General features: G+C 42.9%; 1 protein-coding gene and 1 long non-coding RNA gene across 2 annotated transcripts in view; one reads left to right on the plus strand and one right to left on the minus strand.

Annotated features, from left to right (window-relative positions):
• Positions 1-27,985, minus strand: part of PEX1 (peroxisomal biogenesis factor 1) — a 165,896-nt gene that overhangs the window by 78,918 nt on the left and 58,993 nt on the right. Inside the window, 5 exon segments of the mRNA XM_030200341.1 lie at positions 32-202; positions 9,565-9,661; positions 13,525-13,657; positions 13,748-13,842; positions 27,519-27,625. Coding sequence (XP_030056201.1) covers positions 32-202; positions 9,565-9,661; positions 13,525-13,657; positions 13,748-13,842; positions 27,519-27,625 — 603 coding nt within the window.
• LOC115468588 lies at positions 9,659-27,879 on the plus strand. Its single transcript, XR_003941893.1, has 3 exons — positions 9,659-10,333; positions 12,275-12,280; positions 27,869-27,879. It is a non-coding gene; the product is annotated as an uncharacterized LOC115468588 (long non-coding RNA).

Here is a 27,985-nt window from a genome sequence, read left to right on the forward strand (position 1 = left end):
AAATGGTATACTTGGGAGAAGTGAATCTTACCTTGTGCTACATGTCTGTTCTGAAGAGCTTCAGGAGTTTGCTCTTGCTCTGGTGAAGAAGGAACTCCTGCAATATGATCCAAGTCATCTAACAGGATGACTGATGGTTGCCTCCATACTGCCTCTGCTAGGGTCTCCTCTAATTTCTGTTGAATGTGTTCAAACCTTTTACCTGAAACATCAGCAACATTTGTTTTCCATTTTCTCTTCATTGCAAGTTCTCTCCCTGAGACTTTCATGGAGATTTTAGAGTATTTTATTCAAGTAGAATTACTATTTTATACATGTCTAAGAAATGAGCAGTACATGTACACTTCAAAAAGCAAACATGTCCCAGCAGCAATTAAACCTGCTTTGTACCGTAGATGCTCACATTTAAGTCGCAAAATTTATGATCAATTTAGAAGTCAAAAGTCAGGGAGGCAACCTACACATGAATCTATTCGTAGTTCCAGCATTTCTCTTCCCCTTCCTGTATCTCCCAGGGTCCCGTGTCTCATTTTCTGTGCTCTCTAAGCACCCACCAGCATCTTCTTCCCCTCCCTTCCCCACGTGGCCAGTGTCCCCTTACCTCTTCTGCACTCCAAAGGTGTTGTGCGCTGGAGTGGAGCCTTCCTATACAGGCCCGTGCTCAAGTACAGTCATGTCCTGAATATTCATGAAAGATCTGCATGCACTGCCTCCACTACAAGCAAATCTCTCTTATTGTGGATATCCTGAAAACCTGACTGTCCAGGGTGCCTCCAGGACCAGGTTTGGGTACAACTGGTTTAATGTCAATAAGGAAATAGCAGAATTCCTAACAGTAGTAGATTAATGACTGGGGTGCCCCCGTTCATACTGTCAACCTGAATGCACAATCCACTAAACTCAAAGTCCCTGGATCTAAGGTGTTTCTGCTTTAAAATACTGCTTGAACACTGTCCATTGCTGCTGAACGCACATATAGAGGCGTATTTTCAAAGCACTTAGGCTTACAAAGTTACATAGAAGGGAATTTTCAAAAGAAACGTCTAAATCAGAATTTGGACGTTTTACAAAGACGTCCAAATTCCGAACAGCAAAGAAGGTCATTTTCAAAAAAGATGGACGTCTCTTTTGTGTTCGAAAATACTATGTCCTGTGATTTGGACATCTTTGCGATTTGGACGTCCTTTGTTTTAGTCTGTTTTTGAACAAAAGACGTCCAAATGCAAGACGTTCAAAACAGAGGAGGAGTGGCTTAATGGCTAGTGCAGTGGGCTTTGATCCTGGCAACATGGGTTCAATTCCCACTGCTGCTCCTTGTGACTTTGGGCAGTCAAATGCACAAGGGGCATTTTTGGATACGACATCTAAGTCTGAATTTGGACATTTTTTGTAAAACGTCCAAAATCAGAACAGGAAAGGTCATTTTCTAAAAAAAAAAAAAAGTCTCTCTTTTACTTTTGAAAGTGCTGTTTGGAAAAATGTTTTGTGATTTGGGGGAGTAAGGGGAGGTGATCCCCAAGTCCCTCCAGTGGTCATCTGGTCATTTGGGGCACCTCTTGTGTGGAGTAGAGGAGTAGCCTAGTGGTTAGTGCAGCAGACTTTGATCCTGGGGAAGTGGGTTCAATTCCCACTACAGCTATTAGTTATAAAAACAAGCCTAGCTCAGAACGTCTAAGTTTTAGTCTTGGACGTCTTTGTTTTGTTCCATTATTTCTGAAAGACGTCCATGTCTTATGAACGCCCAAGTCCTGCCTTGAACACACCCCTGGCACGCCCCCTTGAGATTTGGACGTCCTTCTGACGGACTTCAGAGAAAGATGTCCAAAAGAGGTTTTGATAATTCTGATTTGGATGTTTCTGTGAGATAAACGTCCAAATGCTGACTTGTGTCATTTTTTGGACGTCTATCTCTTTTGAAAATGAGCCTGATAGTAACCTATGGAACTTTGTAAGTCTGCTTTGAAAATGAGCCCCATAGATTCTTTTCTGCCCAGGAAATCAGAATTTTTATTTCCTGGGACACTGCCTCTCAGTCCCCCTTGATGGTTGATGTACACCACTGCTGTGGCACTGTCTGACAGAAGAAGTACTGCCTCATGCTGAATCAGCGACTCAACGGCCAACAGAGCCAAACACGTGGCTACTGCTTCCATGAGGTCTTGTCTCCAATTGCATGCAGTAGGTTACCTGACCATACACTCCTCAGCCTCTCAGACTGGCATCTGTTGTGTTATCCAGTTTTGTGGCTCCAAATTCATTCCTTTCCCAAAATTCTCCATTTGAAGCTACCAAGCCAGATTGTCCCTGGCTTTTTCTTGTAAGGGCAGAACTAGTTCCCAATTCTGACTCAGGGAAGACCATTGAGACAGGAGTGTTTCTTGCAACGGATGCATGTCAACCCTGGCCCAAGGCACTAAATCCAGAGTTGCTGCCATCAAACCCAAGACTTGGTAATCCCATGTGGTCAACCTGAGACTGTGAAGATGGTTCTTAACCTGACCCTGCAACTTGAACATCCTCTGCTTAGTCAAAAACATCTTTCCTTGGCTGGTCTATAATAAGGCTTCTAAATACTCTAGCCTTTGCAAGGGAACCAGGTTACTTTTAACCAAGCTAATTCCTCTCACTACTCAAGAAATAGCCAGACAACTCCACAAAAACAATTTTGCCCCAATCAACCAGTCGCCTAGTTAAGGTGAACCAAATGCCCTCTCACCACAAGGCTGCCACTACAATTACCTACGAGAAGGTTCTTAGGGCTACAGCCAATCTGAAAGGAAGGGTGCAAAACTGACAGTGATGACCAAGAACAGTGAACTGATAGAAATGCTGGTCTTCCTCCCTCCTCCTCCCTCCCCCACCCCGGATGGGAAAATGCAAGTATGCCTTAGTGAGATTGAGAGAGGACAGAACTTGCCCTGAACTGCCACAATATTAGATTTTAGGACCTCCTTGCAATAACTTGGAATCTATTGAGCCCATTTTACCCCCTTGTTGCTCCTTGATTTTTGGGAACCACAAAGTAGATGGAGTACTGGCCCAAACCCTGCTCCTCATGAGGCATGGGCACTACTGCTCTTAGCTGGAGAAGCCCACAAGGACCAATTCTGGCCCTGTTCTTGTTTAATACTTTTTTAGTTCATCTTGCTTTGCTTATACAAATACTAAATCTGACAGCAATTATCTGTGTGGATGATATATAGATTTTAACTACTGTAGACCTGTCTAACATATAGATAATTATCACTAATGAAAATCTTTATACAATTTACATGTGGCTCAGAAATCATAAGCTTAAACTGAACCTCTCAAAAATGAAGGCCATCCTAATACTTTCTTTCTGAGGCCATAATTTCCCTCTGGCAACACCACTCTGTTTTGCAGATACTCCAATTTAAACTGAAAATCCTAGGTATAATCATTGATAACAGGCTAGCCTTTCAATCACACATCACATTTAATAAAAAAAAATGCAAAATGCTTCTTCAAACTGAAATTGATATACTCCGTTCAATCTCTATTGGATCACAAATCTTTATGTATCTTAGTACATTCGCTAGTGATTAGCCATCTCAATTACTGCAATTCCATTTTTCAGGGTCTTTGCCACCAAGATCTTAAGCACTTGCAACTGATTCAGAATAGAGCTGTGAAACTCAATGTGGGAAAGAAAAATGGACCATGTAACACCTAATCTAAAAGAAGCCCTTCAAGATTTTGATGCTTAATCATAAAATACGTACTGCTGTCTTCCCTTTATCCTTAGCAAGGCATCTTACCCCCATATACTCCAGGGCTGCCCCTAAGATCTACGGGCCAACAACTAACTGTACCCTTTTCGACAAATTTATTATAAATTCACTCATAACTCCTTATTTCAAGTTGTAGGACCATCACTATGGAATGCCATGCCTAGATTTTTACACCCAGAATGCTGCTTTCAAAGTTTCATGACTGGGCTAAAAACATTTTTTGAGAAATATTTTGGCTTGCACAGATAGATCATCCAGAAGTTATGTCTGAACTGCATGACAGTGTTTTTATCTTTTCTCAACTATCCTATCAATATTGTACAATTCCATTTCTTTCCCCCCCCTTCTATCCCTTCTATTATCATTCTTTTCTTTTTGCTATAAGTCTCACTATCTATTTTGCTGATATTGTACACCATTTAGACAGTATTATGATAGGCGGTATATCAAGCCTAAAACTTGAAACTTGTTCAAATTAAGGAGACACCGCCTCTGCTTTGACAGAAGGCACAGAGACTCCAAAAATGTGTCTTACACAGATCAAGCAAACTCTAGGGAATAACCTTTGCAAATTTCTTCTAAGAACCACTGGTGCAAGGGAATTTGGATGCAGATCTAGTAAAACTGCCTTAACTGTCCTGAGGCACAACAGTGCAAGTCCCCAAAACCTCATTGTGGACCCTTAGCTGGTCTGGCACCAGATGCACCAGGATCTCAACCTCTTCTTTTCTCTCTCTCAAAGGAACTTCTCCATAACTGAAACTTTCCATACTGAGAAGGGCGGATTCTTCCTGACCTATAACCCCTCAGGTCACAGAAGCGGTCCCAAATCGACTAACTTCCCTCTTTTGTACTAAGGTACACATTGGATGTTATATTTGCTACACAACACTTAAAAAAAAAAATGCTGCCACTACCAAAGCCAAACTCTTGGCAGAAGCTCTGATTAAATCATAAAAGGTATCAGCCATGAAGGCCACTTCCATCTCCATACAAGCCACCCCCCAACATTTCCACACTTGCTCTGCTTAGAAATACTTGGGTAACTGCTTCATCGAAAACTGGCTACAGCCACTAAACCTCCACAAATTGCTGTCTACAGGGCAAGGGCAGAAACTTCTGTTCAAACTTCTTCTACTAACCTATAAATGTACTCATTCTGCTGCTCCCCAGTATCTCTCCACACTCGTCCTTCCCTACACCCCTTCCCGTGCACTCCGCTCCATGGATAAATCCTTCTTATCTGTTCCCTTCTCCACTACTGCCAACTCCACACTTCGCGCCTTCTGTCTCGCTACACCCTACGCCTGGAATAAACTTCCTGAGCCCCTACGTCTTGCCCCATCCTTGGCCACCTTTAAATCTAGACTAAAAGCCCACCTCTTTAACATTGCTTTTGACTCGTAACCACTTGCCTCCACCTACCCTCCTCTCCTCCTTCCTGTACACATTAATTGATTTGATTACTTTATTTTTGTCTATTACATTGTAAGCTCTTTGAGCAGGGACTGTCTTTCGTCTATGTTTGTGCAGCGCTGCGTACGCCTTGTAGCGCTATAGAAATGCTAAATAGTAGTACTAGTAAGGGCAGAAACTTCAAACGCTTGCTTCAACAAAATCTCCATACAACAATCTTGAGGGTCCTTAAGAGTGGCACCCCCTTCCATTGTTCCACTGGAATTGTCTTCTTGGCTACCGCTGTAACAAGGACATCTATCCTCAGAAGCCTGAATAGTTCTAAGTAAACAGAATGGGATACAATCTGACTATAGACCTTGCTAACTTCAGACCCACATCCAGGGTGCCCTTTCAGCTGTAATAATCTCCTTTAGGGAACTGGGAACCGGAAAAACTCGAGCTGGCCTTCTTATATCAGTGAGAAAAGGATCCTACACCTTAGAAACCTCCTGTGGACAAGAGTCCAAAATATTAAGGGCTTAAAGAACTTCAACAAACAGAGAAGGCAACTCATCCCTTGGAAAATGTGGACTACAGATAATTTTCTCTAGGAGGAGCTTCTGTTAAATCAAGCCAGCCCTCCTGGTCTTCCACATTGGAGTCAACCTTATGCTCTACCATTCTGTCTAAATCTGCCCGACTGTTCCCATCTGGGAAAACATTATAAATACCCTCATCTAGCTCCAAGCAGGGTGTTTTAGAACCCAAGGGCTCCGCTTCCTTGGATTCCTGTTCCCTAAGCAGCTGTCTAGGATTTGTGCAAAAGTAAAATAAACTTTGGAGAAAAAAAAAGGATTCCAACTCGGAAAACTGATTTACCTATGTCCCAAATGCAGTATTGGTGCTTTCAAGAGCATCTGATCTGCTAAGAACTGAAAACCTTTGACTCTCAATGTTCTCCTCTTCTGGCTGCACTATGACTGAACTTCCTGTCAAAATCGGGTCACTATCAGCCTCAGAAACAGACACATTGTGAGTACCTCAGGCTTTTTGCTTCTCTGCTGCCATTAAGATACAAAATCCTCCAACGGGTTGAGGCAGTACACACAGTACTTCCCACTCCCCCTGTTTGGCGGGCGATGTACTACAAGCAACACCAGTTGGCCATGCTCTATGCGTTCTGAGCTATCTGGCAAGTGACACAGAAACCGGTGCACGCAAAACAAGACTGAGATCCAGAGTTCAGATCTAGACAAATGGCCGATTGCTCTCCCCGTAACTTCCCCCACCGCCACTGGCTCCGGTTCTTGCATGGGAAAAAACATTGCATCTGTTCATCTGCCTAGCATAATGTGCTGTTTTCTCTCTTTTTTTCTTTTTAACACTTATTGACGTTCCCAGGGCTCTCAAGGGCCATCTCCCTCAAGAGGGACCAAGGCACAAGCAACCCAGCGAAAAACCCCTGAAGGGCTATACCAAGATGTGGAAAGGGTGGGTGGGGGGGGGGGGGGGGGCGGGAAGCAGAGTCTATGGGTATGACACCCCAAACACAAGCTGCTCCAAAAACTCTGCACAAGTTCTTCTTTCCTTTTTTTTTTTTGTAAACAGATTTAAATTTTACCAATTTTATCTCAATCTGCGAATAGCCAATTTAAGAATTTCCAAAACTCCCCAAACTCATCCTGACTAGCCCAGAATGAACAGGATACTCACCTACCAACTGCTAAAGACTGAGAAATACTGACTGGATGTCAGACAGCAGTTCTCAGTTGCCATCTGCTGGCAGGAGGCAGTAAACCTGTTTGTCTGGACTGGTCTGGTGGACCAATAAGGAAAAATAAAATGTTATGTTGCATGGAGTACCATTTTTGTAACAACTTAATTGTTCATAGCATGAAATAAGCATTCTGAGTGCAATGTTCAGCCTTCCTACGTAGTTTTTAAGTCCTTGGTTTCTGTAAGCAGATTTTTAAAAAGGGAAACTCCGAGATATGTGGATAATGGTAGATTCCTTTGATAACTGCAAGGATACATTTAAACTTTCTACCAACCATTTTTCTTAAATATCAGAATTACTAGGGATATCACAGGGAAAATCTAAGAGGCAGCAAAGTTTTGCACTTACTGCATGTTAACTGCACAATTAAGATGTGTTAAGTTAAAGGTTTAAATACTAAAAGGGCAATTCTATAACTGAACACTTGCATTTACACACTATTTGTGCATACAAATGTACAAAATACTGGCACTTCGACAAGCGCTATTCTGTAAGTGCACACCTAAGTGGCATAACACATGATGCAAGGGGTGTTCACATAGGCGGGGCATGGGCAGAGATTCATTTACACATGCAATTTACAGAATACTGTAAGTTAATTGTGCCCTTGCCACATTTACACAACTGCAATTACACCAGGTCTATGTCTGATGTAACTAAGGACACATAAATGTAAGGCATGCTGATGCGGGGTTACACTAGTATTCTATAATGGAATCTTGGCATCCAGCATAGAATTACCACATATAAAAGTTCTTTAGTGCACATAAAGGGCCAAATTCAGGGGCTGGATTCAGTAAATGGCGCCGAAAAGTATGCACTGGAAAAAAATTGCACTCAGCGCTATTCTATAAAGGGCACTCTGGGCTGAGAACTCTTTATAGAATAGTGCTTAGTATGTATTCCTGCACCTAACTTTGAGTGTGAGGACTTACACCAACTGAAACCTGGTGTAAATCCTGGCACATAAATTGGGCACGCAGCCCCAAAATTTGATAATACTCAGCATAATTCTTTAGAATGTCCCAACCGTCCTATAGCCACGTAGCCTTCTGGATTGCACAGGAGCAAATTTAGGCACATATCTTTATAGAAGCGCATACAGCCAGATCTGTGCGGAAATCCAAATTAGAACCAATTAACATTAAGAATTTGTTAACAGCCAGTTATTGATCATTAACAGTTCATTAACTATTTGTGTGTGCGCGGATCTTGGGATTGCACACAATATTGGGTTGAGAACAAAACAAGAGAAAAAGCAAACCTCATGAACGTGTAGAACGAGACAAGAAAAAATGAGGCAAAAAATGAGGATCAAAAAGTCAATATAATACTTTTAATATGATAAGCGAGTCAACAACCTAACACAGCCGTGTTTCAGCGTGTGAGCCTGCTTCAGGGTTCAAGTACCTGTGTTCTATATTGGGTTAAGTATATTGGTACAAAGTTGTCCTATATATATATATATATGTGGAAAATACTTGTATTCAAGTCTGCATGCGAAACACTGTCGGGTTCTCCTGCAGCCAGAACGCTTAGTGGCTTATTGTTTATTGCTGTATTGCACGGTTGAATACAAGTATCTTCCACACACACACACACACACACACATATATATATATATATATATATATATATATATATATATATATATATATATATATATATATACAGGACCACATTGTTCCAATACACAACACAGGTATTTGACCCCTAAAACAGGCTCACACATCAAAACACACACAATTCTGGGTGCCATTTATAGAATCTAGGGTAGGTGTATTTGCAATTAGTCAGGTGCAATTGCCACTTCCCATTAAATGTGTAGTTAAGTGCACTCATGCCCATTCTCACCCTACCTGTATGATGCACATTAATAACCAGATTCCTAAATATGGGTAATATCTACTTAGAAAATTTGGATTAAAGGTTCTGAAGACCATGAAAGATGGATGGATTTTCTTCCACCATCTTCACAACCATGTTACTCCTCTTCTCATACATTACACTGGTTTCACATTTGCTTCCAGATCCAGCTCAAAATTTATCTAACTCTACAAGTACACTTACTCTGCAGGGTCATGATACTCTCCTCTCATCTCCCCTTCTGGTGATCATTATTCATCAGGCAAGCTGCTCTCATATATGCCTTTTTTCTCCAATGTTAATTCCAGACTCCATGTGTTCTATCTTGAGGCAACATATGCCTGGAACAGCTTGATGCTTCTTGCTCCCTCTATGGTCATATTCAAGTCTCATTTAAAATCTACTATGACCGGATGCTGCTTGCAACTGCTCTGGACCATTGTTGGATCCCTATGAACACCACATCCAGCCTGGCGTTTGCAGTAGCTGTCTTTATTCTTTGCTCCAGCCTGTTACTTCAGTTATAACATCTGTCCCTGCCTTATGGCAACACAGCAATCCAAATCACACAGAGCAGTGGTGTGCAGTTCACAAACTTATGACCTGCTTCTTTCAAGAATTTTGTTGGACTTTTCTGTACATCAGTAAGCCATAAATCCAGGAGCAAACATGTTCAATTCCAAACTCCAGGACTGAAGCTACTATTCTTCCCTTACTAACAGTCAAAATACTTGTAGCTATCACATCTATTTATGGTTGACATGTTCTTACCTCTTAAGGCTTTACAGTCAATTACTTCCACATGGGCTTCTAGCCTATCAAATGCTTCTTTGCAAACAGCCCTTGCTAAAGTTGATTTTCCGCTGCCCTGGAAAAATAGTATTTTGTGATTAGCAGTTGTATATGGTACAAATACTAATTCCCCCTCCCAATCTGATTAGCACACTAATACAAAAGCAGACGAACATCAAAGCAAAACATATTTCTATTTAACAGTACTTAGCTTTCAATTAATATCAAAGAAGCTTACAATACTGCAATGATAATCATGAAATAAAGAATTATGAAGGTAGGTCAGAGGAGTGGCCTAGTGGTTAGTGGACTAGAAACCTTGGGAAGAATTATGGGGATGGCATGATGATCTGGGCCACTTTCCAAAATATAACCCAAACTTCCTAACTGCAAAAAAAAAAAAAGAAAGAATGTGTGTGTGGCAGTATTTTGGGTACACCCTTCCTGAAAGGAACAATGATGAGTGCTGTGAAATGGAAGCAACGACTAGTAAAGCATAGGAAAACCTGCAGAATAAAAAGCAAGCAGGCTGAAAGCAAAATGGCGGCACAGCTAGCACAACTTATTTACTATGCAGGAAGAAGCAGTTTGCAAATTGACCACAACCTCGCTGCAATTCAGGAGCATAATCTCTCCAAGATCCAAACCTCCACTAATGATATTAAGGAAAAGTTGAAGTCTCAGGGAATTCAGTATGTGCAGAAAAGATCTCACACTGTAAGGACTGCATAGGGGATTAAAGACAAGAGTGCAAGAACAAGACATGCAGAAGACATTGCTGCAAGACAGAATGGAAGGCCAAGAGAACCAGTGAGGAGTGAATATCATCAGAATAACTGGTCTCCCAAAAGAGGTACAAAATTAAAGCCTGTTAAACATGGTGGAAACATGGTTCCTTGAGGTTTTATCATTGCCAAAAGAAGAGAGACTGATTCAGGTGAGAAGGCAGAGACAGAGAGTGAAGCACAATGGCAACATGAAACCAAGGCCAATAATAGGAAGAAGCTTGAACTACACTGATAAAAGTAAATTACTATGGCTTTACAGAAATAAGAGGGACTATAAAGGGGCCAGGCTGCTGCTGTTCCAAGACTTTTCAGCCAGACTGGGGAAAAAGCAAAAAAGTTATGGTTTGCTATTGCATGGAGTTGTATAAGAAGGATCTAGCTTGCACTGTGGAATCCAGCCAAGATGTAGCTCACTTAAAACAATAAGGCCTCAGGTCAAAGCTAAGAAGCTCCCTGTAGCAGACCCAGAGGACCAGGTAGTATGAGTATGCAAGGAGTGTGACAGACTGCTGAATGCTACCGTTGCTGGGTTGTTTGATTATGGGAAGTTTGAGACACTTATATAGGAAAGTGAAAAGGCCATGATGTTTAAATATTTAAAAACTAGTGTCACCGATAACAGAAATGGAGACAAAGATGTATCTAAGTATATAAATAACCTGAAAAAATACTTCTTCACGGAAAGGGTGATGAATTCATGGAATGGCCTCCTGGTGGAAGTGGCAGAGACGAAAACTGTAACTGAATTCAAGAAAGCTTGTGAGAGGTACATAGGATCTATAGGGGGAGAGAGGAAGGGATAGTAGATGGCATGGATAAGCAGACTGGATAGGCCACATGGTCTTTTTTGCCTTAATTTTTTTATGTTTCTATAAGGAGTCATCAAGCTACTGCAAGACTCCACTTATGCAGCAGGATTGTTGGAAGACAATGTGAACTCTAAGATTGTATAGTATACCATACTTTTAAGTATATAATGTGCATGTTATGCATTAAACATGCGTGTCACAAACTGCACCTACTCCCTTTCCATTACGTGTGTAAGTGCGCTGCTTCAGTGTATTTTTACTAAGGACGTGCTAATTGCAAAATTAGCACATTTATTTTTAAGTCCTTTTTTTTTAAAGGTGTTTTGCAGGTTTCATGCGTTAATAATGCCTGTGAAAACCTAAAAAGAAAAGCCCTTAAAAACAAATGTGTTTATTTTTCTAATATCCAACTAATAAGAAATAGTGGTAAGCAGGAACTGTATTCAAATGAACTCCTACTACTGGGAATGTACCAATCTTCAATCAAAAGTACATAATATATAATAATGAGAACAGTATCAGCATTGCTAATCATGGACGTAGGTCTCTTATGAGGCATCCCATTCTAGGCCTCAACCCTAAGCAGGGGTGTAGCCAGACCTTGCGGTGGGAGGGGGTCAGAGCCCGAGGTGGGGGGGGGGGGGCATATTTTAAGTCTGCTGCCATACCACCGCTCCCCACCCACTGCTGCAGCAAAGTATCTTGGCTGGCAGGGGTCCCCAACCCATGCCAGCTGAAGCCTTGTCTAGCGCCGGTCTCTGGCGCCGCGTCATTGCCTGCCCTGCTCTTTCATCCTTCTCACATCCTGCACGCTCCTTTTAGTGAAACTTTAAAATGCTTAACTCCACGTTCAAAATCACAATTACTACGAAGACACTTTAAGTAATCAAAAGCAGCACTTAGCTTAATCCATGAGAACAGCAATCCATTCAAGAAGTAACTTGTAGTGTCTTTTTAAGCATGTGTTAAACCTGGTGGTGATTTGATTATGAGCAATCTGCCTTTGAATTTGGCAAGACTCCAGAAGCAGGTAGGAGTGTCCTGCTGAAATGCTAATAAAAAAAGACAACCGTTACTGGGGGATCCTTGCAGTGAATAGTATTGGTGAGCATCATGAGCATCGAGTCAAGACACTTGATGAATGAATGGCTTTTCTCAAGGATTAAGCTGCTTTTGATCACTTACAGTGTCTTTGTAGTACTGTGATCTGGATGTGGAATTAAGCATTTTAATGTTTATATGATAAGAGTAAATGATTGAAAAAATTGGGACTTAAGGTTGAGGCCTGGAATGGGATGCCTCATAAGAGACCTAATAAACCATTCTAAAGTCCATGATTAGCGATTCTGATACTCTTCTCATCTACTATAATAAAACTCACCCTCAACGTTCTGAGGACACTGACGTCACTGAAGCCAAGCCCTGACTTCCTTCAAAAAGGTTTGAAGGTTCGTGGTGGTGAAGCCACCAAAATCGCTCCGGGCCCCGCCCTCGAGGGTGGAGCAATGGCAGAACAACAAAGAGGTTGGCAGGGAGGGAGGCAGGGAGGGGTGGAAAATCGCTCCAGGCCCCGCCCTCGCGTCAAACGTCATGACGTTGGGGGCGGAACAATGGCAGAACAACGAAGGGGTTGGCCAAGGGGGGGGGGGGGGGGTGTGTTGGCGACGAAAACCTTGCTAGCGCCCATTTCATTTGCTCTGAAACGGGCCTCTTTTACTAGTTATTATATATTATGCACTTTAGATTGGAGACTGGTACATTTCCAGTAGCTATGAGTTCATTTGAATACAGTTCCTGCTTACCACTATTTCTCATTGTTTGCTTATTTGATTTGAAAGTAGTGGCTTGTGACCCTTTTTTTGTTTTGTTGTGATCTCCAATTTATTTTTTTAATGCATGTTAACTGCAAAATTAACTGGTTTAGTATGCGTTATATATGTAGACATGTTACATGATGAGTAAAAATATGGTAGTTCACAATATTAAAAAGAAAGCATATTCTATACTATTACTAATGCTAAAATAGCATATGTTGAAAAACATACCCACGATTTATCAGTGCTTTGCATGGACAGAATACCTGCTCCATTTATTAGCTGAAATTACTTTTGGCAGTTCTTATTACTGATCTAGCAAATATGTCTTGCCCATAAAGAATTCAAATCAGAAAGGCGTAACTATTTCATGTTGTCATTACTTGAAATACTGGCATATAATATATTAACTGGGTCAACATACCATTAAAGTATACTATTTATCACAGGACCCCATTCCACAAAATAGTGTTAGCCTACATTAACTGTCATTAAGTGATCCCCTAAGCTTATGACAGACATAAATACCTTTATTCCTGTGAACAGAAGTGCTCCACTGCGGAGTCCCACAACTGTTGTGGCTAGTTGTTGAGATACAGAATTTCCCAAGAGACTGTAGGTGATGTGCTCAAATGATGATTTTCCCAGTTTATCAACTCCTCTGCAAAGGAAGTCAAACATTACATAGGGCTACATTTTAATTCTTTCCTCTCCATTAAAACATAGAAAAGCTTTAAATTTCAGGGCTTACCCCAACAATTGTAGGCCATAAAATGGCAAATTCTGGTCAGTATCATCTACTGAATTTTGGTGGTCTACTTCTGCATTTCTGGGCTGCATGATAACCTATATTGGTCAAAAAATAATAAACTTTAAATTAGAATATTTAGTCTGTCTTACTTCAATATTTACTCTGATTTGCTGATGTAAAGATGCAGCAGTTTTTCAACTCCACCGAATGGCCTTCCTGTGTAACGAAATCACTTATCCATCAGAACATTTTAAAGATGAAATGAAAATACTTGGATAATATCACAAAACTTCATAATCAAGAAAATTTACCTATTTACCTATTACAAATATATTAACCTCTTTCAAACCCTTGAATGATGTCACTCAGGTCACAGATGACTTGATCTCCTGTTTAAAAAAAATGATACTAAGGCGGGAATTCATCAAGCAGCTTTAGGGCTTTAAGTCACGTTATTTGGTCTTTAACGTGCCCCAGGGACTACTTTTGAAAGAATTGGTGTCTGGGACGGGGAAGGTTTCGGGGGAGCAAGGCCCAGTCTGGCGCCTTCAGTAAAATGGTGCAATTACTGAAGAAGGAACAACACTGCTTGCAAGGTGGCTCACAAGCAGCACTCTTCTTTTAAAACAAGATTCAGCAACCAGCGGTACTGAGATCCCGCAGGTTGCTGAATCCAGCAGTGAATCAAGGTGTAATAAAAGGCAATCTTTTATCACACCTTGATGAATTCCCTCTCTAAATGATATTTAGAAGAAGAATAAGTATCAGGACATTCTACCACCAAATTTTTTATCAGTGTCATCTCATGAACTTGAATACTATCAGATGTGACACACCAAGCACCTCAAAGGAGATGTCAAAATATTATTCATTAAGAACACCTTATTAGGTCTTTGGAGTAATTCTAAAAGCCTACATAAGTACATAAGTAATGCCATACTGGGAAAAGACCAAGGGTCCATCTAGCCCAGCATCCTGTCCACGACAGCGGCCAATCCAGACCAAGGGCACCTGGCAAGCTTCCCAAACGTACAAACATTCTATACATGTTATTCCCGGAATTTTGGATTTTTCCAAGTCCGTTTAGTAGCGGTTTATGGATTTGTCCTTTAGGAAACCGTCCAACCCCTTTTAAAACTCTGCTAAGCTAACCGCCTTCACCACTTTCTCCGGCAACGAATTCCAGAGTTTAATTACACGTTGGGTGAAGAAAAATTTTCTCCGATTTGTTTTAAATTTACTACACTGTAGTTTCATCGCATGCCCCCTAGTCCTAGTATTTTTGGAAAGCGTGAACAGACGCTTCACATCCACCTGTTCCACTCCACTCATTATTTTATATACCTCTATCATGTCTCCCCTCAGCCGTCTCTTCTCCAAGCTGTATAGCCCTAGCCTCCTTAGTCTTTCTTCATAGGGAAGTCGTCCCATCCCCGCTATCATTTTAGTCGCCCTTCGCTGCACCTTTTCCAATTCTACTATATCTTTCTTGAGATGCGGCGACCAGAATTGAACACAATACTCAAGGTGCGGTCGCACCATGGAGCGATACAACGGCATTATAACATCCTCACACCTGTTTTCCATACATCTAATATAATAAAACGCACCGTGAACGTTCTAATGAGGACAACGTTCTGAAGCCATCTGACGTCACTCCCTGAGTCCCTGGCTGTAGGGTTCGTGGTGTTCGTGGCGTTCGTGGTGTGAAGCCATCCAGCCGTCTCTGCCCCGCCCTCGCGTCTAAACAAACAAATCCGGAAGCGAAGTGTCAGGAAAGGAGGCGGCGCTCCCGACGTCTACCCTTCCCTTCGCTGTGTTCCGCCTTCAAAACAAGGCGGAACACAGCGAAGGGAAAGCTAGACGTCGGGAGCGCCGCCTCCTTCCCTGACGCTTCGCTGCACGAACCGCCACGGAGGTAAAGTTAAAAAGAATAAAAAAAAAAAAAAAGGGATGCATGGATGCGAAGGGGTGGGGGGGCATGGATGCGAAGGGGGGGGCATGGATGCGAAGGGGGGGGCATGGATGCGAAGGGGGGGCATGGATGCGAGGCATGGATGCGAAGGGGGGGGGCATGGATGCGAAAGGGGGGGGGGAGAAGAGGGCGGGCCAGGCTGGGACATGGCAGAGAGAGTAGCATGGATGCGAGGGGGGGGGTCATGGAAGGGCGAGAGGGGACTTGCTGGAAAAGGATGAATGGAGGCGGCAGGGGACAGAGGAGCATGGATGGGTATGGATTAGGAGGGCAGGACTCAGGGAGAGAGGGAAATTGCTGGATAGGGAAAAATGGAGGGGCCAGGTGACAGATGAGCATGGATGGGCATGGATTGGAAGGGCAGGACTCAGGGAGAGGGGAATTGCTGGATAGGGATGAATGGAGGGGACAGATGGGCATGGATGGATATGGATTGCAGAGCAGGCCTCAGGCAGAGAGGGCAAATGCTGGATAGGGAAAAATGGAGGGGCCAGGTGACAGAGGAGCATGGATGGGCATGGATTGGAAGGGCAGGACTCAGGGAGAGGGGAATTGCTGGATAGGGATGAATGGAGGGGACAGATGGGCATGGTTGGATATGGATTGCAGAGCAGGCCTCAGGCAGAGAGGAGAAATGCTGGATAGGGAAAAATGGAGGGGCCAGGTGACAGAGGAGCATGGATGGGCATGGATTGGAAGGGCAGGACTCAGGGAGAGGGGAATTGCTGGATAGGGATGAATGGAGGGGACAGATGGGCATGGATGGATATGGATTGCAGAGCAGGCCTCAGGCAGAGAGGGGAAATGCTGGATAGGGAAAAATGGAGGGGCCAGGTGACAGATGAGCATGGATGGGCATGGATTGGAAGGGCAGGACTCAGGGAGAGGGGAATTGCTGGATAGGGATGAATGGAGGGGACAGATGGGCATGGATGGATATGGATTGCAGAGCAGGCCTCAGGCAGAGAGGGGAAATGCTGGATAGGGAAAAATGGAGGGGCCAGGTGACAGAGGAGCATGGATGGGCATGGATTGGAAGGGCAGGACTCAGGGAGAGGGGAATTGCTGCATAGGGATGAATGGAGGGGACAGATGGCCATGGATGGATATGGATTGCAGGGCAGGCCTCAGGCAGAGAGGGGAAATGCTGGATAGGGATGAATGGAGGGGGCAGGTGACAGACAAACATGGATGGCCATGGATTGGGAGGGCAGGGCTCAGGGACAGAGTGGAATTGCTGGAAAAGGATGAATGGAGGGGGCAGGGGACAGATGGCCATGGATTGGGAGGGCACGGCTCACACTCTCTCTCTCATATACAATGTCTTTCTGACTCTCACTCTCACACACTCTGTCTCACACAGTATCACATTCACTCTCTATGTGCCACACAGTCACTCACACACTCGCTTGGTGTCATACACTCACTCTCACAGAGAATCTGTGTCTCACACACACTCTCTCTCTTGCCCACACACACACACTCTCTCTCACACTGTGTCTCACATACACACACTCTCATTCTCACACACACTCTCTCACAAACACACTCACACCCAGACTCACTCTCTCTCTCACACACTCACACTTTCACTGACTCTCAAACAGTCACTCTCACATACTCTCCCAAACATACACACTCCAAGGAAAACCTTGCTAGCGCCCGTTTCATTTGTGTCAGAAACGGGCCTTTTTTACTAGTTTCCTAATAATACCCAACATTCTATTCGCTTTCTTAGCCGCAGCAGCACACTGAGCAGAAGGTTTCAGTGTGTTATCGACGACGACACCCAGATCCCTTTCTTGGTCCGTAACTCCTAACGTGGAACCTTGCATGACGTAGCTATAATTCGGGTTCTTTTTTCCCACATGCATCACCTTGCACTTGCTCACATTAAACATCATCTGCCATTTAGCCGCCCAGTCTCCCAGTCTCGTAAGGTCCTCTTGTAATTTTTCACAATCCTGTCGCGATTTAACGACTTTGAATAACTTTGTGTCATCAGCAAATTTAATTACCTCGCTAGTTACTCCCATCTCTAAATCATTTATAAATATATTAAAAAGCAGCGGTCCTAGCACAGACCCCTGAGGAACCCCACTAACTACCCTTCTCCATTGTGAATACTGCCCATTTAACCCCTCTCTCTGTTTCCTATCCTTCAACTAGTTTTTAATCCACAATAGGACATTTCCTCCTATCCCATGACCCTCCAATTTCCTCTGTAGCATTTCATGAGGTACCTTGTCAAACGCCTTTTGAAAATCCAGATACACAATATCAACCGACTCCCCTTTGTCCACATGTTTGTTCACTCCTTCAAAGAATTGAAGTATATTGGTCAGGCAAGATTTCCCCACACAAAAGCCATGCTGACTCGGTCTCAGTAATCCATGTCATCGGATGTGCTCTGTAATTTTGTTTTTAATAATAGCCTCTACCATTTTCCCCGGCACCGACGTCAGACTCACCGGTCTATAATTTCCCGGATCTCCCCTGGAGCCTTTTTAAAAAATGGGCGTTACATTGGCCACCCTCCAATCTTCCGGTACCATGCTCGATTTTAAGGATAAGTTGCATATCACTAGCAGTAGCTCCACAAGCTCGTTTTTCAGTTCTATCAGTACTCTAGGATGCATACCCAACTAATGCATGCGCACATTTTATAGTCTGAAAGAGGAAGATAAACTACTCCATACCTCAAAAAAAAAAAAAAAAAAGTAAACAAGACTACACACAGGGAATCAGAGTAGAGGTGTTAGATTTTAGATAAAAGAATGCAACCATGCAGGAAAAGCTGAAGAAAAGGAAGGGATTTTAGTAGGTCTTTTTCTTATTTCTTTAAACAAGTACCAAAGCTCCTAACAGCAAAACCATGTCTAAGAAACACTGTGTTGCTGAAGCTATTGCCCCCATTATAACTTACACCTCTGTCCAGAAAGCCTGATCCATCGCATAAAACTGAGTCAGTGTGAAACATGCCTGCAGGTTGATTCCCTCAGTAAACAAGTGGAGGAACAGATTTGATGGCATGGCTGAGAAGCATCCATGGCAATGAAAACTACTGTATAGTCCAAGATCTCCAGAAGAGGAGTAGATGAAATTAAATTAGAAGATGATAACTGGACATAGGTCACCAAAGTCAGCAGAATCGACATCCTGACTGCAGCTCTTCTTTTTTGTTTCAGATGTGCTTGTGACAAAAGGAAGTGCAAAAGTGGCACTGTGAGACTCAAAACTTAAGAGGAAGAATATGAGGAGGTTGATGAGAAATAGGCAAAACTGATGGCCTTGATGGCTTTACACATTAATTTTACAAACTTTTTTGAAGACCAATTACAAAATCCTTTGCTAACACTATATAATGCTCTGGGTATTACCCAGGATCTTCCATGGTCTATGCAACTTGCTGGGGTTACGCTGCTCCATAAACCTAAACAAGGATCCTCAAGAATGTGGTTCTTACCATCCCATCTCCTTACTTGGAGTAGATTATAAGATCTTAACCCAAAAACTAGCAGAAAGGTTACAGAATGTGTTACTGAGTCTGGTAAATGAGGATCAGGCAAGATCCCCCAAAGGTTCAATACATTTTAAGCTGATCTCAGAAATAAGCAGTGTATTTTCCCCAAGTCATTTTAATAAAGGTCTATGAACTCTTCCTTTAGGAAGCCGTCCAAACCTTTCTTAAACCCTGCTAAGCTAACCGCCTCTAAATTCTCTGGCAATGAATTCCAGAGTTTAATTACAAGTTGAGTGAAGAAATATTTTCTCCAATTTGTTTTAAATTTACTACTTTGTAGCTTCATCGCATGCCCCCCAGTCCTAGTATTTTTGGAAAGAGTAAACAAACGATTCACGTCTACCCGTTCCACTCCACTCATTATTTTATAGACCTCTTATCATATTTCCCCTCAGCCATCTTTTCTCCAAGCCAAAGAGCCCTAGCTGCTTCAGTCTTTCCTCATAGGGAAGTCGTCCCCTCCCCTTTATCATTTTCATCACCCTTCTCTGTACCTTTTCTAACTCCACTATATCTTTCTTGAGATGCGATAACCAGAATTGAACACAATATTCGAGGTGCGGTCGCACCATGGACTGATATAAAGGCATTATAACGTCTTCACTTTTGTTTTCCATTCCTTTCCTAATAATACCTAACATTCTATTTGCTTTCTTAGCCGATGCTGCACACTGAGCAGAGGGTTTCAACATATCATTGACATCGCCTAGATCCCTTTCTTGGTCAGTGACTCCTAACGTGGAACCTTGCATTACGTATCTATAATTTGGGTTCCTCTTTCCCACATGCATCACTTTGCACTTGCTCACATTAAACGTCATCTGCCATTTAGACGCCCAGTCTCCCAGTCTCATATGGTCCTCTTGTAATTTTCCACAATCCTCTTGCGATTTAACAACTTTGTGTCGTCAGCAAATTTAATTACCTCGTTATTCCCTTCTCTAGATCATTTATAAGTATGTTAAAAAGCAGCGGTCCCAGCACAGACCCCTAGAGAACCCCACTATCTACCCTTCTCCATTGAGAATACTGACTATTTAACCCTACTCTCTGTTTTCTATCTTTTAACCAGGCAATTGATAATTAACTAAGCTTCCTTGACATGGCCAAAAATGTCTGGTTTAAAAACTGATCAAGTGGAAGGTGACAAGGTAGTGGTAAATTAGGTTCATTCTGAGGATACAGGTGCTATCAGTGATGTGACACAGGATCAGCCCTTGGCCCAGTTGGATTTCCCAAGGGGCCTTCAAGAAAAGTTGACCATTTGCTAGTGTTTATAGCCCTCTTATTATGAAACTAGTTGGATCATGTTAAAAACATACATAATTTGGGGTTTTTTGCTGATGATAACCAAATTGCAACAGGGTAGGTTCTGTGGAAAGTGTCGAAGAAATAAAGAGTAATCTAGCAAAGCGCAAGGCATACTCTAGAGTATGGTAGGTAAGATTTAATGCTAAAAAAAAATTTTCAATCACATTTGAGTTGCAAAAATTCAAAGGAGTAGAATGGTACACTACAGGGAATGAAGTTCTATGCACAAAAGAAGAATGGGATCTAGGAGTGATCATATTTCATGATCTTCAAGTAGCCAAACAGATAGATAAGGCAATGGGAAAAACAAGGATGATGGGGTGCATTAGAAGAGAGTGGCCAACAGGAATTAGAAGGTGAGTGCCTCTACATATCTCTGGTGTGGCTTTATTTGGAATATTTTGAGCAATTCTGGAGGTGACATCTTCACAAAGACATAAATTAGATGAGTTGGTCCAGAGGGCAGCTAATTAATTGTTTTGCCAAAGCATATGGCACAGACTTTATATCTAAACATATAAACTCTGAAGGAGAGGTGGTGGGAAAGAGGAGGGTGGGAAAGAAGAAGAGAAGGAGGAGGAGGAGGTGGGGAAGGGTAAAGAGGAGGAGGGGGAAGAGGAATAGGGGAGGGGAGGAGGAAGGGGAAAGAGGTGTAGAAGTGGGGAGTAGAAAAGGTAAAGGGGGAAGGAGGGAAAGAGGGGTAGAATGGGTAGAGAAGGTAGGGGGAAGGAGGTAGAGGGGGAGAGGGAAGGAGGTAGAGGAGGAAAGAGGGCATAAGGGGGAAGAAGAGGGAAAGGGGAAAAGATTCCCTTCACACTAGTGGGTATACTCCTAGACAGATGTACGGTCTTAGAGCTGCAGAGTGGTTGGTAAGATGACAATTTTGGGAGTTTGGACAGTTTCAGAGGCACCCTCCCTTCTGGGCTTGGCACAATACACTTCACTCTGTGATGCTAATGGAAAAGAACATGATCCAATCATCAGTCAAACATTTTTTAAAAACCTTATCTATTTGGGAACCTTATCTCCAAACTCTAACTCTGAGAGCTTGCAGTGGCATTCTCAATTCTTTTTGAGGCCTCATGACCATGATGTGGGCTACTACTAAGTTGTTGGGTTTTTTTCTCCTTTCACCTTCCCCCTTCCCCTTACCACTCTTTGTATATTGTAGCTCAGGAGGCCATAAGAACACAGGCCCTCTGAAAGTTTTGTGGTATTGTTCTCTTACAGGTTGAAGTTTGTTTTCTTTTGGGGTTGGTGAGTGGGGCTTTATGTAAATTTGAGGGACTGCTGTATGTGCCCTTGCTTTGTGTCTGTATTTGGTTTGTGTCCTCCATACATATAGTTTTTACATAAACATAATATTAATTGGGGGGATGGGGGGCGGGGTTTGGAGTGCATTGTAAAATAATGAACTCACAGTTTGATGCTCTGTTAACCTTGTTTGCTCAATAAAAATTGTTTAAACATAAAAAAACTTGTCTAAGTTATGTTTGTCTCGATTTCATTTGTAGAAACTATACCCCTGATGGAGGCAACTGCCAAATGTTGGGTTTGTGTTTATCCAATAAACTTTTATTCACCATACTGGTGTTTCACTGCCATCAATCTTCCTTCTGTTGACCAGTGAAAGAAAAGGGGCTGGGGGGATGAAGTTGGATTCAAATCCCCAATCAAATCCTGGAGGACTGTCTGGCCAAAACTACTGTCATGTTGGGAGCAGTTCTAGGCAAAAATGTAAGGCGGAAGTTTGGAGAGAAGTCCATGTTTCAGCTCTGAAAATATCTAGGGACGTCACTCTCAAATGAGCTACTGATGCCATCATAGCTCTGACATTATGAGCCCTGAAATGACCCTCTTGTGATCGACCTGCCAGGGCATAAGTGAAATAAATGCAGTCTGCTAGCCAAATAAAAACATGTCTTTGCCATTGGCAGCCCCCAACCTGTTAGGGAAAAAAGAAACAAAAAAGCTGGGTGGGCTTTCATTCTCTGAACTTCAGTCTGCTCCAGACAGAAGGCCAAGGTTCTCTTGCAATCCAAAGTGCAGTGCATTTTTGCCTTGATAGGCAAAAAGTCTAGTAAAAATATTAGTAGGACTACTGCTTGGTTAAGATGGAAATATGGCACTATCTTGAGAAGGAATTTCTGATGGGTGTGCATAACCACTCTATTGTTGAAAAACTCTCAAGTGTTAGGTAGATCAACTACTAGAGCCTGGGGCTCGCTTACTCAGCAAGCTGAGGTAATCGCCACCAAAATAGACGGGTAGTAATTGGTTCAAAAGGAGCTTTGATCAGCTGGATAAGAATAGTAAGGTCCTATGACACTGCAGATGGCTTTAATTTCAACAGAAGCCTCACATAAAGCCAACTAAAAGCTGTACAGAGACTGGTTAACCTTTATATGACAATGACAACAGAACTATAAGCATATTGGGGGGGGGAGGGAGAGACTGGAAATTGCTTCTGCGTCTTCCAGTCCCAAGATGGCTGCTCTGACCTTCTGTGACAGTGTTGCAAGGCTGCTGCTGGAAGTTCCAGCAGCTATTTTGGCTTAGGAACTTGCGGTGGCTAGAGTGACTGGGGATCGCTCTTGCCCAGAAGAAGCCAATAGATCACCAGGCCACTTAAAGCAAAAGGCAGGACCCGGGAAGGCCTTTGGGTGTTGGGAGGGTGGAGGAGTTGAGTGTCCTGCCAGCCCTCTTCGGACAGGGGGAGGGGGGAAGGTGGTGGCAGCAGCTGTAACTGGCCTAGGAGAACCTGCAAGGCACTGTTTTCAGTTTTGGTTCAGATTCGGATTTCGTTTCAGCATGAACCAAAATCACCAGTTTTGGTCAGTCTCTAGGCTCCTCTTCCATCTATCTCTAATTTAAATGGGATGCTCTGAGTCATCTCCCTGACAAATTCAATGAACGTAAGGTACACCTGGGAATACGTCTTCATCTGGTGAATCTTCAGATGCCTAGGAGCTCTCTGAATCAGACTCATAAAGATCTTCCAATACAGAAGTTTGAATCTCTGCCTGTATCGACCTAGTGAACCAAGGATTATGCCTTGGCAGAGTGCATCAAGACATCAAGGATCCCCGATTCCCTGGCAAAGTTTCCTCCTAGAGAACGACATCAGTGCAGCAAACAGACTCCAAGCCCTTTAATCTCAGTGTCAAAGTGTGTCCTGCAGCCAGTAACTGGTCTCAAGAATCAGTTGGATCACTTCTGGTCTTGACATCAATGTAAAAGCAGAGGCATTGCACTGGGCAAAGAAGTGCTCCATCCTTTCCTTCAACTTCTTCATAAAGCTGCTCCTTGAAGGCTGCCATCAACAAAGGTGTGCACATCACAGTAGGAGTGGGCATATCTTCTTCAATTATTTAAGGAGTATAGGAAGCAGTGTCTCTTAAGTCCATGGATGCCAGAGCATCCTCTCCGATACCACAGATGAGTGGTCCTTGTTGAGAATGCCTGGAAGACACCAGTGATCTCAGTTCCTCGATGCTCACAGCACCATGCTTCAAAAGGTGTAATGTTGAGGCATCCCATGATCTTTCAGCAGCAATTAAAATAAGGACAAATGCTTCCTCTTCATCAAGTGGGAATCAATCAATGCGAATCTCAATGGCCTCTTATCAGCGCTCAATGTTGAGAATAATTGAGATACTCTTAATGTTGATACATCCCAAAGTGTCTAATGCAGCTCTGGGACCCATGCTTCTGATGCTGATGTCAATGGATTTTTTTGGATTTTGCTCACACCTCTTTCAGTAGTAACTCAAATGAGTTACGTTCAGGTACAATGGGTATTTCCCTGTCCCTGGAAGGCTTACAATCTAATTTTGTACCCGAAGCCATGGAGAGTTAAGTGACTTGCCCAAGATGACAAACAGCAGCAGTAGGATTTGAACCAAATATATTCTTGAACAGTTTCTCATAGCCATGAATCCCTCTCCGACATCACCATTTTATTTTTTTCTTTAAAGAAAAATGAATGGGCTATTGCTGGAATTACAGTCTTCTGTCCAAATAAGCAAACTTTTTCTCTAATGCTGAAATAGTGGCTCTTACCTGCTCCAGGGGTTATAATGGAGGTCTTCTGGAGAAAAAGAACAGAACAGTAGGTGGGTCACCCCCCCTTTCCTCCATTATTCTCTGAGGAAAGGGGGGGAAACAATCTCCTCAAATCTACCCCCACACCTGAAAGGGATAAGAGCCACAATTTTTAATGCTAGACAAGAGGAGGAGAATCTAGCTTGCCCGCCCCCCCCCACCAAAAAAAAATAAATTACTATACACTGTGCTCCATCAGATGTCTTGCAAATTTCTCAGTGTAAAAGGTATGCCATATTAATTTCTAGGAAACCCATTCTGGCAGCACACATCCTTGATGGCTCTTCTCTAACTCCTCATACTCGGGTCATAGAAGGCTGTTCCTCTTGCCGCAGTGCTGATGTTCCTGCCCCTGCTCTCTCCCAGTTTCTGCTGTAGTTGCCTAGAACACTGAGCAGCTGTTTGACAGTGTAGTACCATAGATACAAGGCTATTGGTTCAGACAGCTGCTCAGTGAACCATGTGGTCACAGCAGGAACCAGAAAAGAGCAGAGGTATTAGTACTGTGGCAGAAGCAATGTCCATGTTAACAGCTAGGAATGGGCAGGTGGGGAAGGAAGAGATGTCCCTACTTACACCCCTCCCAGCACTGGAGTTCCAAAGCTGTTTCTCCCACCTCATCATCAAACACCTGGGAGAACCAGCAGACTGATAAGACTACAATTTTTAAAAACACCGAAACACTCTTGTACAGTAAGGAATCATGTTATAAGTTATTTCTCATACCTGATCACTAGCTTTTACATTCCACGAATCCAAAAAGAAAGTAAGAAAATAAAAATAATTAACCAGACAGAATACAAAAATAAATTTTGTAATATATAACCAGAAATGTACACTATGCACACAAGATATGGTTAAGGGGGACGTAATAAAGGCACTGTGGCAACATGAACAAGAACAGGCTGTGCAGCCAGGTAAAACAAGCCACACACACTCAACAAGCTCATCGTCTTTCCACCAAAACCCACTTCTCCTCTTCCTCCACTTTCTATCTCAGTTGATAACACCCTCATCCTCCCAGTCTCATCTGCCCGCAACCTCGGAGTCATCTTTGACTCCTCCCTCTCCTTCTCTGTGCATATCCAGCAGATAGCCAAGACCTGCCGCTTCTTCCTCTTTAACATCAGCAAAATTCGCCCTTTCCTCTCTGAACACACCACCTGAACTCTCGTCCACGCTCTCATTACCTCTCGCCTTGACTACTGCAACTTACTCCTCACCGGCCTCCCACTTAGCCATCTATCCCTCCTTCAATCTGTTCAGAACTCTGCTGCACGTCTCATATTCCGCCAGAACCGATATACTCATATCACCCCTCTCCTCAGGTCACTTCACTGGCTTCCAATCAGATACCGCATTCAATTCAAGCTTCTCCTTCTTACCTACAAATGCACTTAGTCTGCTGCCCCTCACTACCTTTCTACCCTCATCTCCCCTTACGTTCCCGCCCGTAACCTCCGTTCACAGGACAAATCCCTCCTCTCTGTACCCTTCTCCACCACCATCAACTCCAGGCTCCGCTCATTCTGCCTCGCCTCACCCTATGCTTGGAACAACCTTCCTGAGCCCTTACGCCAAGCCCCCTCCCTGCCCATCTTCAAGTCTTTGCTTAAAACTCACCTCTTCAATGCTGCATTCGGCACCTAACTCTTACCGTTCAGTAAATCCAGACTGCCCCAATTTGACCGCCCCTATCGGACTGACCGTTCACTTGTCTCTTAGATTGTAAGCTCTTGGAGCAGGGACCATCCGTCTATGTTTAAATTGTACAGCGCTGCGTAACCCTTGTAGCCCTTTAGAAATGTTAAGTAGTAGTAGTAAATATTATTTATTAAAGGTGTCTTGTAAATGCTCCTGTTCACTTCACAGGAAGGGAGGAAGCAATACTCAAAGCTAATTCTGTAAACATAACAGTGTCCTTGGGTGGCCTGCTCTTGCAGGGCCATATCATACATGAATGTCTCTCAGCTCAGCAGTAACTCTTACTGGTCTCTGGCTTTAAAATGATGTTCATGATCTCTAGCCCACATGCACACATAGTTCTAGACATTATTTATCTTTTATTCTAAATCTGCCTTGAACAAATACAGGAAGGTGGGAAATTAACCTGGATAAATAAATTCACAATTATTCCTGCGTCGCTTCCTCTCATGGGTGAGACCATTACCTTGAACTTCTGCACCTTTGAGAGTGAGTATAAAAAGAGAGCCATGGCAGAAAACCAAATATTTCAGGATGTTTCATGAACTTTGATGTGGTCTCAGTTTCCAAACTGTAACCTCTCGCAACAGGGATAGGCAGTCTTCCAGCTTTATTGATAACTGCTCGGCTGGCAATGTTACTCATAGATTGGTAAAAATGAGTATTGGTTGAAATTGGGTCAAATTCCTTGATGTACTGTCCATGTTAATGGCAGAAGCAAGATTAGTTACAGGTGAAACATGCAAGTTACTGTACATCATCTTCACAGCTGGATCCAATTTCTGCTGTTAAGCATTTTAAATAAGATACTGACTGAGTTTCAACCTATGTTTAACCTTACAGTGTCACTGTTTAAAAAAAAAAAAAAAAAAAAGTCCCATTCCAGTCTGCATGGTTTTTAAGTTCTGCAGTAAGAGCCCCATGTGGTTTATGATTAATTGTGCAATGTGGTCATAGTCATCATCCGTCACAAAAGGTTCTACAGTAACATGTCTGTCAGATGCCAACCCAAGAATAATGGGAAGGCAAGAGATAAGTGCGTTAATAGTCAGCATCTGTGTTATGTCTGGTAAACAGATACAAATTCACAATCTACAGTTCAATAGCCAAACAAGCTCATGTTGTCCAATACCTGATTATTACTTGATATTTACTTTTATACTGGTCTTCTGGAGAAAGCTGGGACTCAGCATAAAAATATTCGTTGAACTGTTCTCTTCAAGGGTAGGATGCACTACAGTAAGGACAAACTCCTTCACTCCTAGTAAAATAAAGAAAAGCTAAATAAGGATACTGGATCCTTTGCAAACTGCATGTGTGTGCATGGGGGAGGGGGATTAAGATCAGAGGGTCCTGAAACTATGTCTCCTCTCCCAAGACTGGATATCATGGCTCCCATTTCCCTCTCTCCCCACCCTCAATCAGCATGATTTCTCCACTATTGCCCCTCTATTTGGACCCCATGGACCCTCATGGCTCTCTTGAAAGGAAAGCAATACTGAAGTGACCTCATCTTCATGATTTCTTAAGCATGGCAGCAGGTAATTAAGTCACAGGCCCTTCTCTCTTCAGACTTCCACCCAAAAGGTGGGACATGCAAGTACCTTTGGGTGCAGCGAGC

Source organism: Microcaecilia unicolor, chromosome 1, assembly GCF_901765095.1.
Source record: "Microcaecilia unicolor chromosome 1, aMicUni1.1, whole genome shotgun sequence".
Lineage (NCBI taxonomy): Eukaryota > Metazoa > Chordata > Amphibia > Gymnophiona > Siphonopidae > Microcaecilia > Microcaecilia unicolor.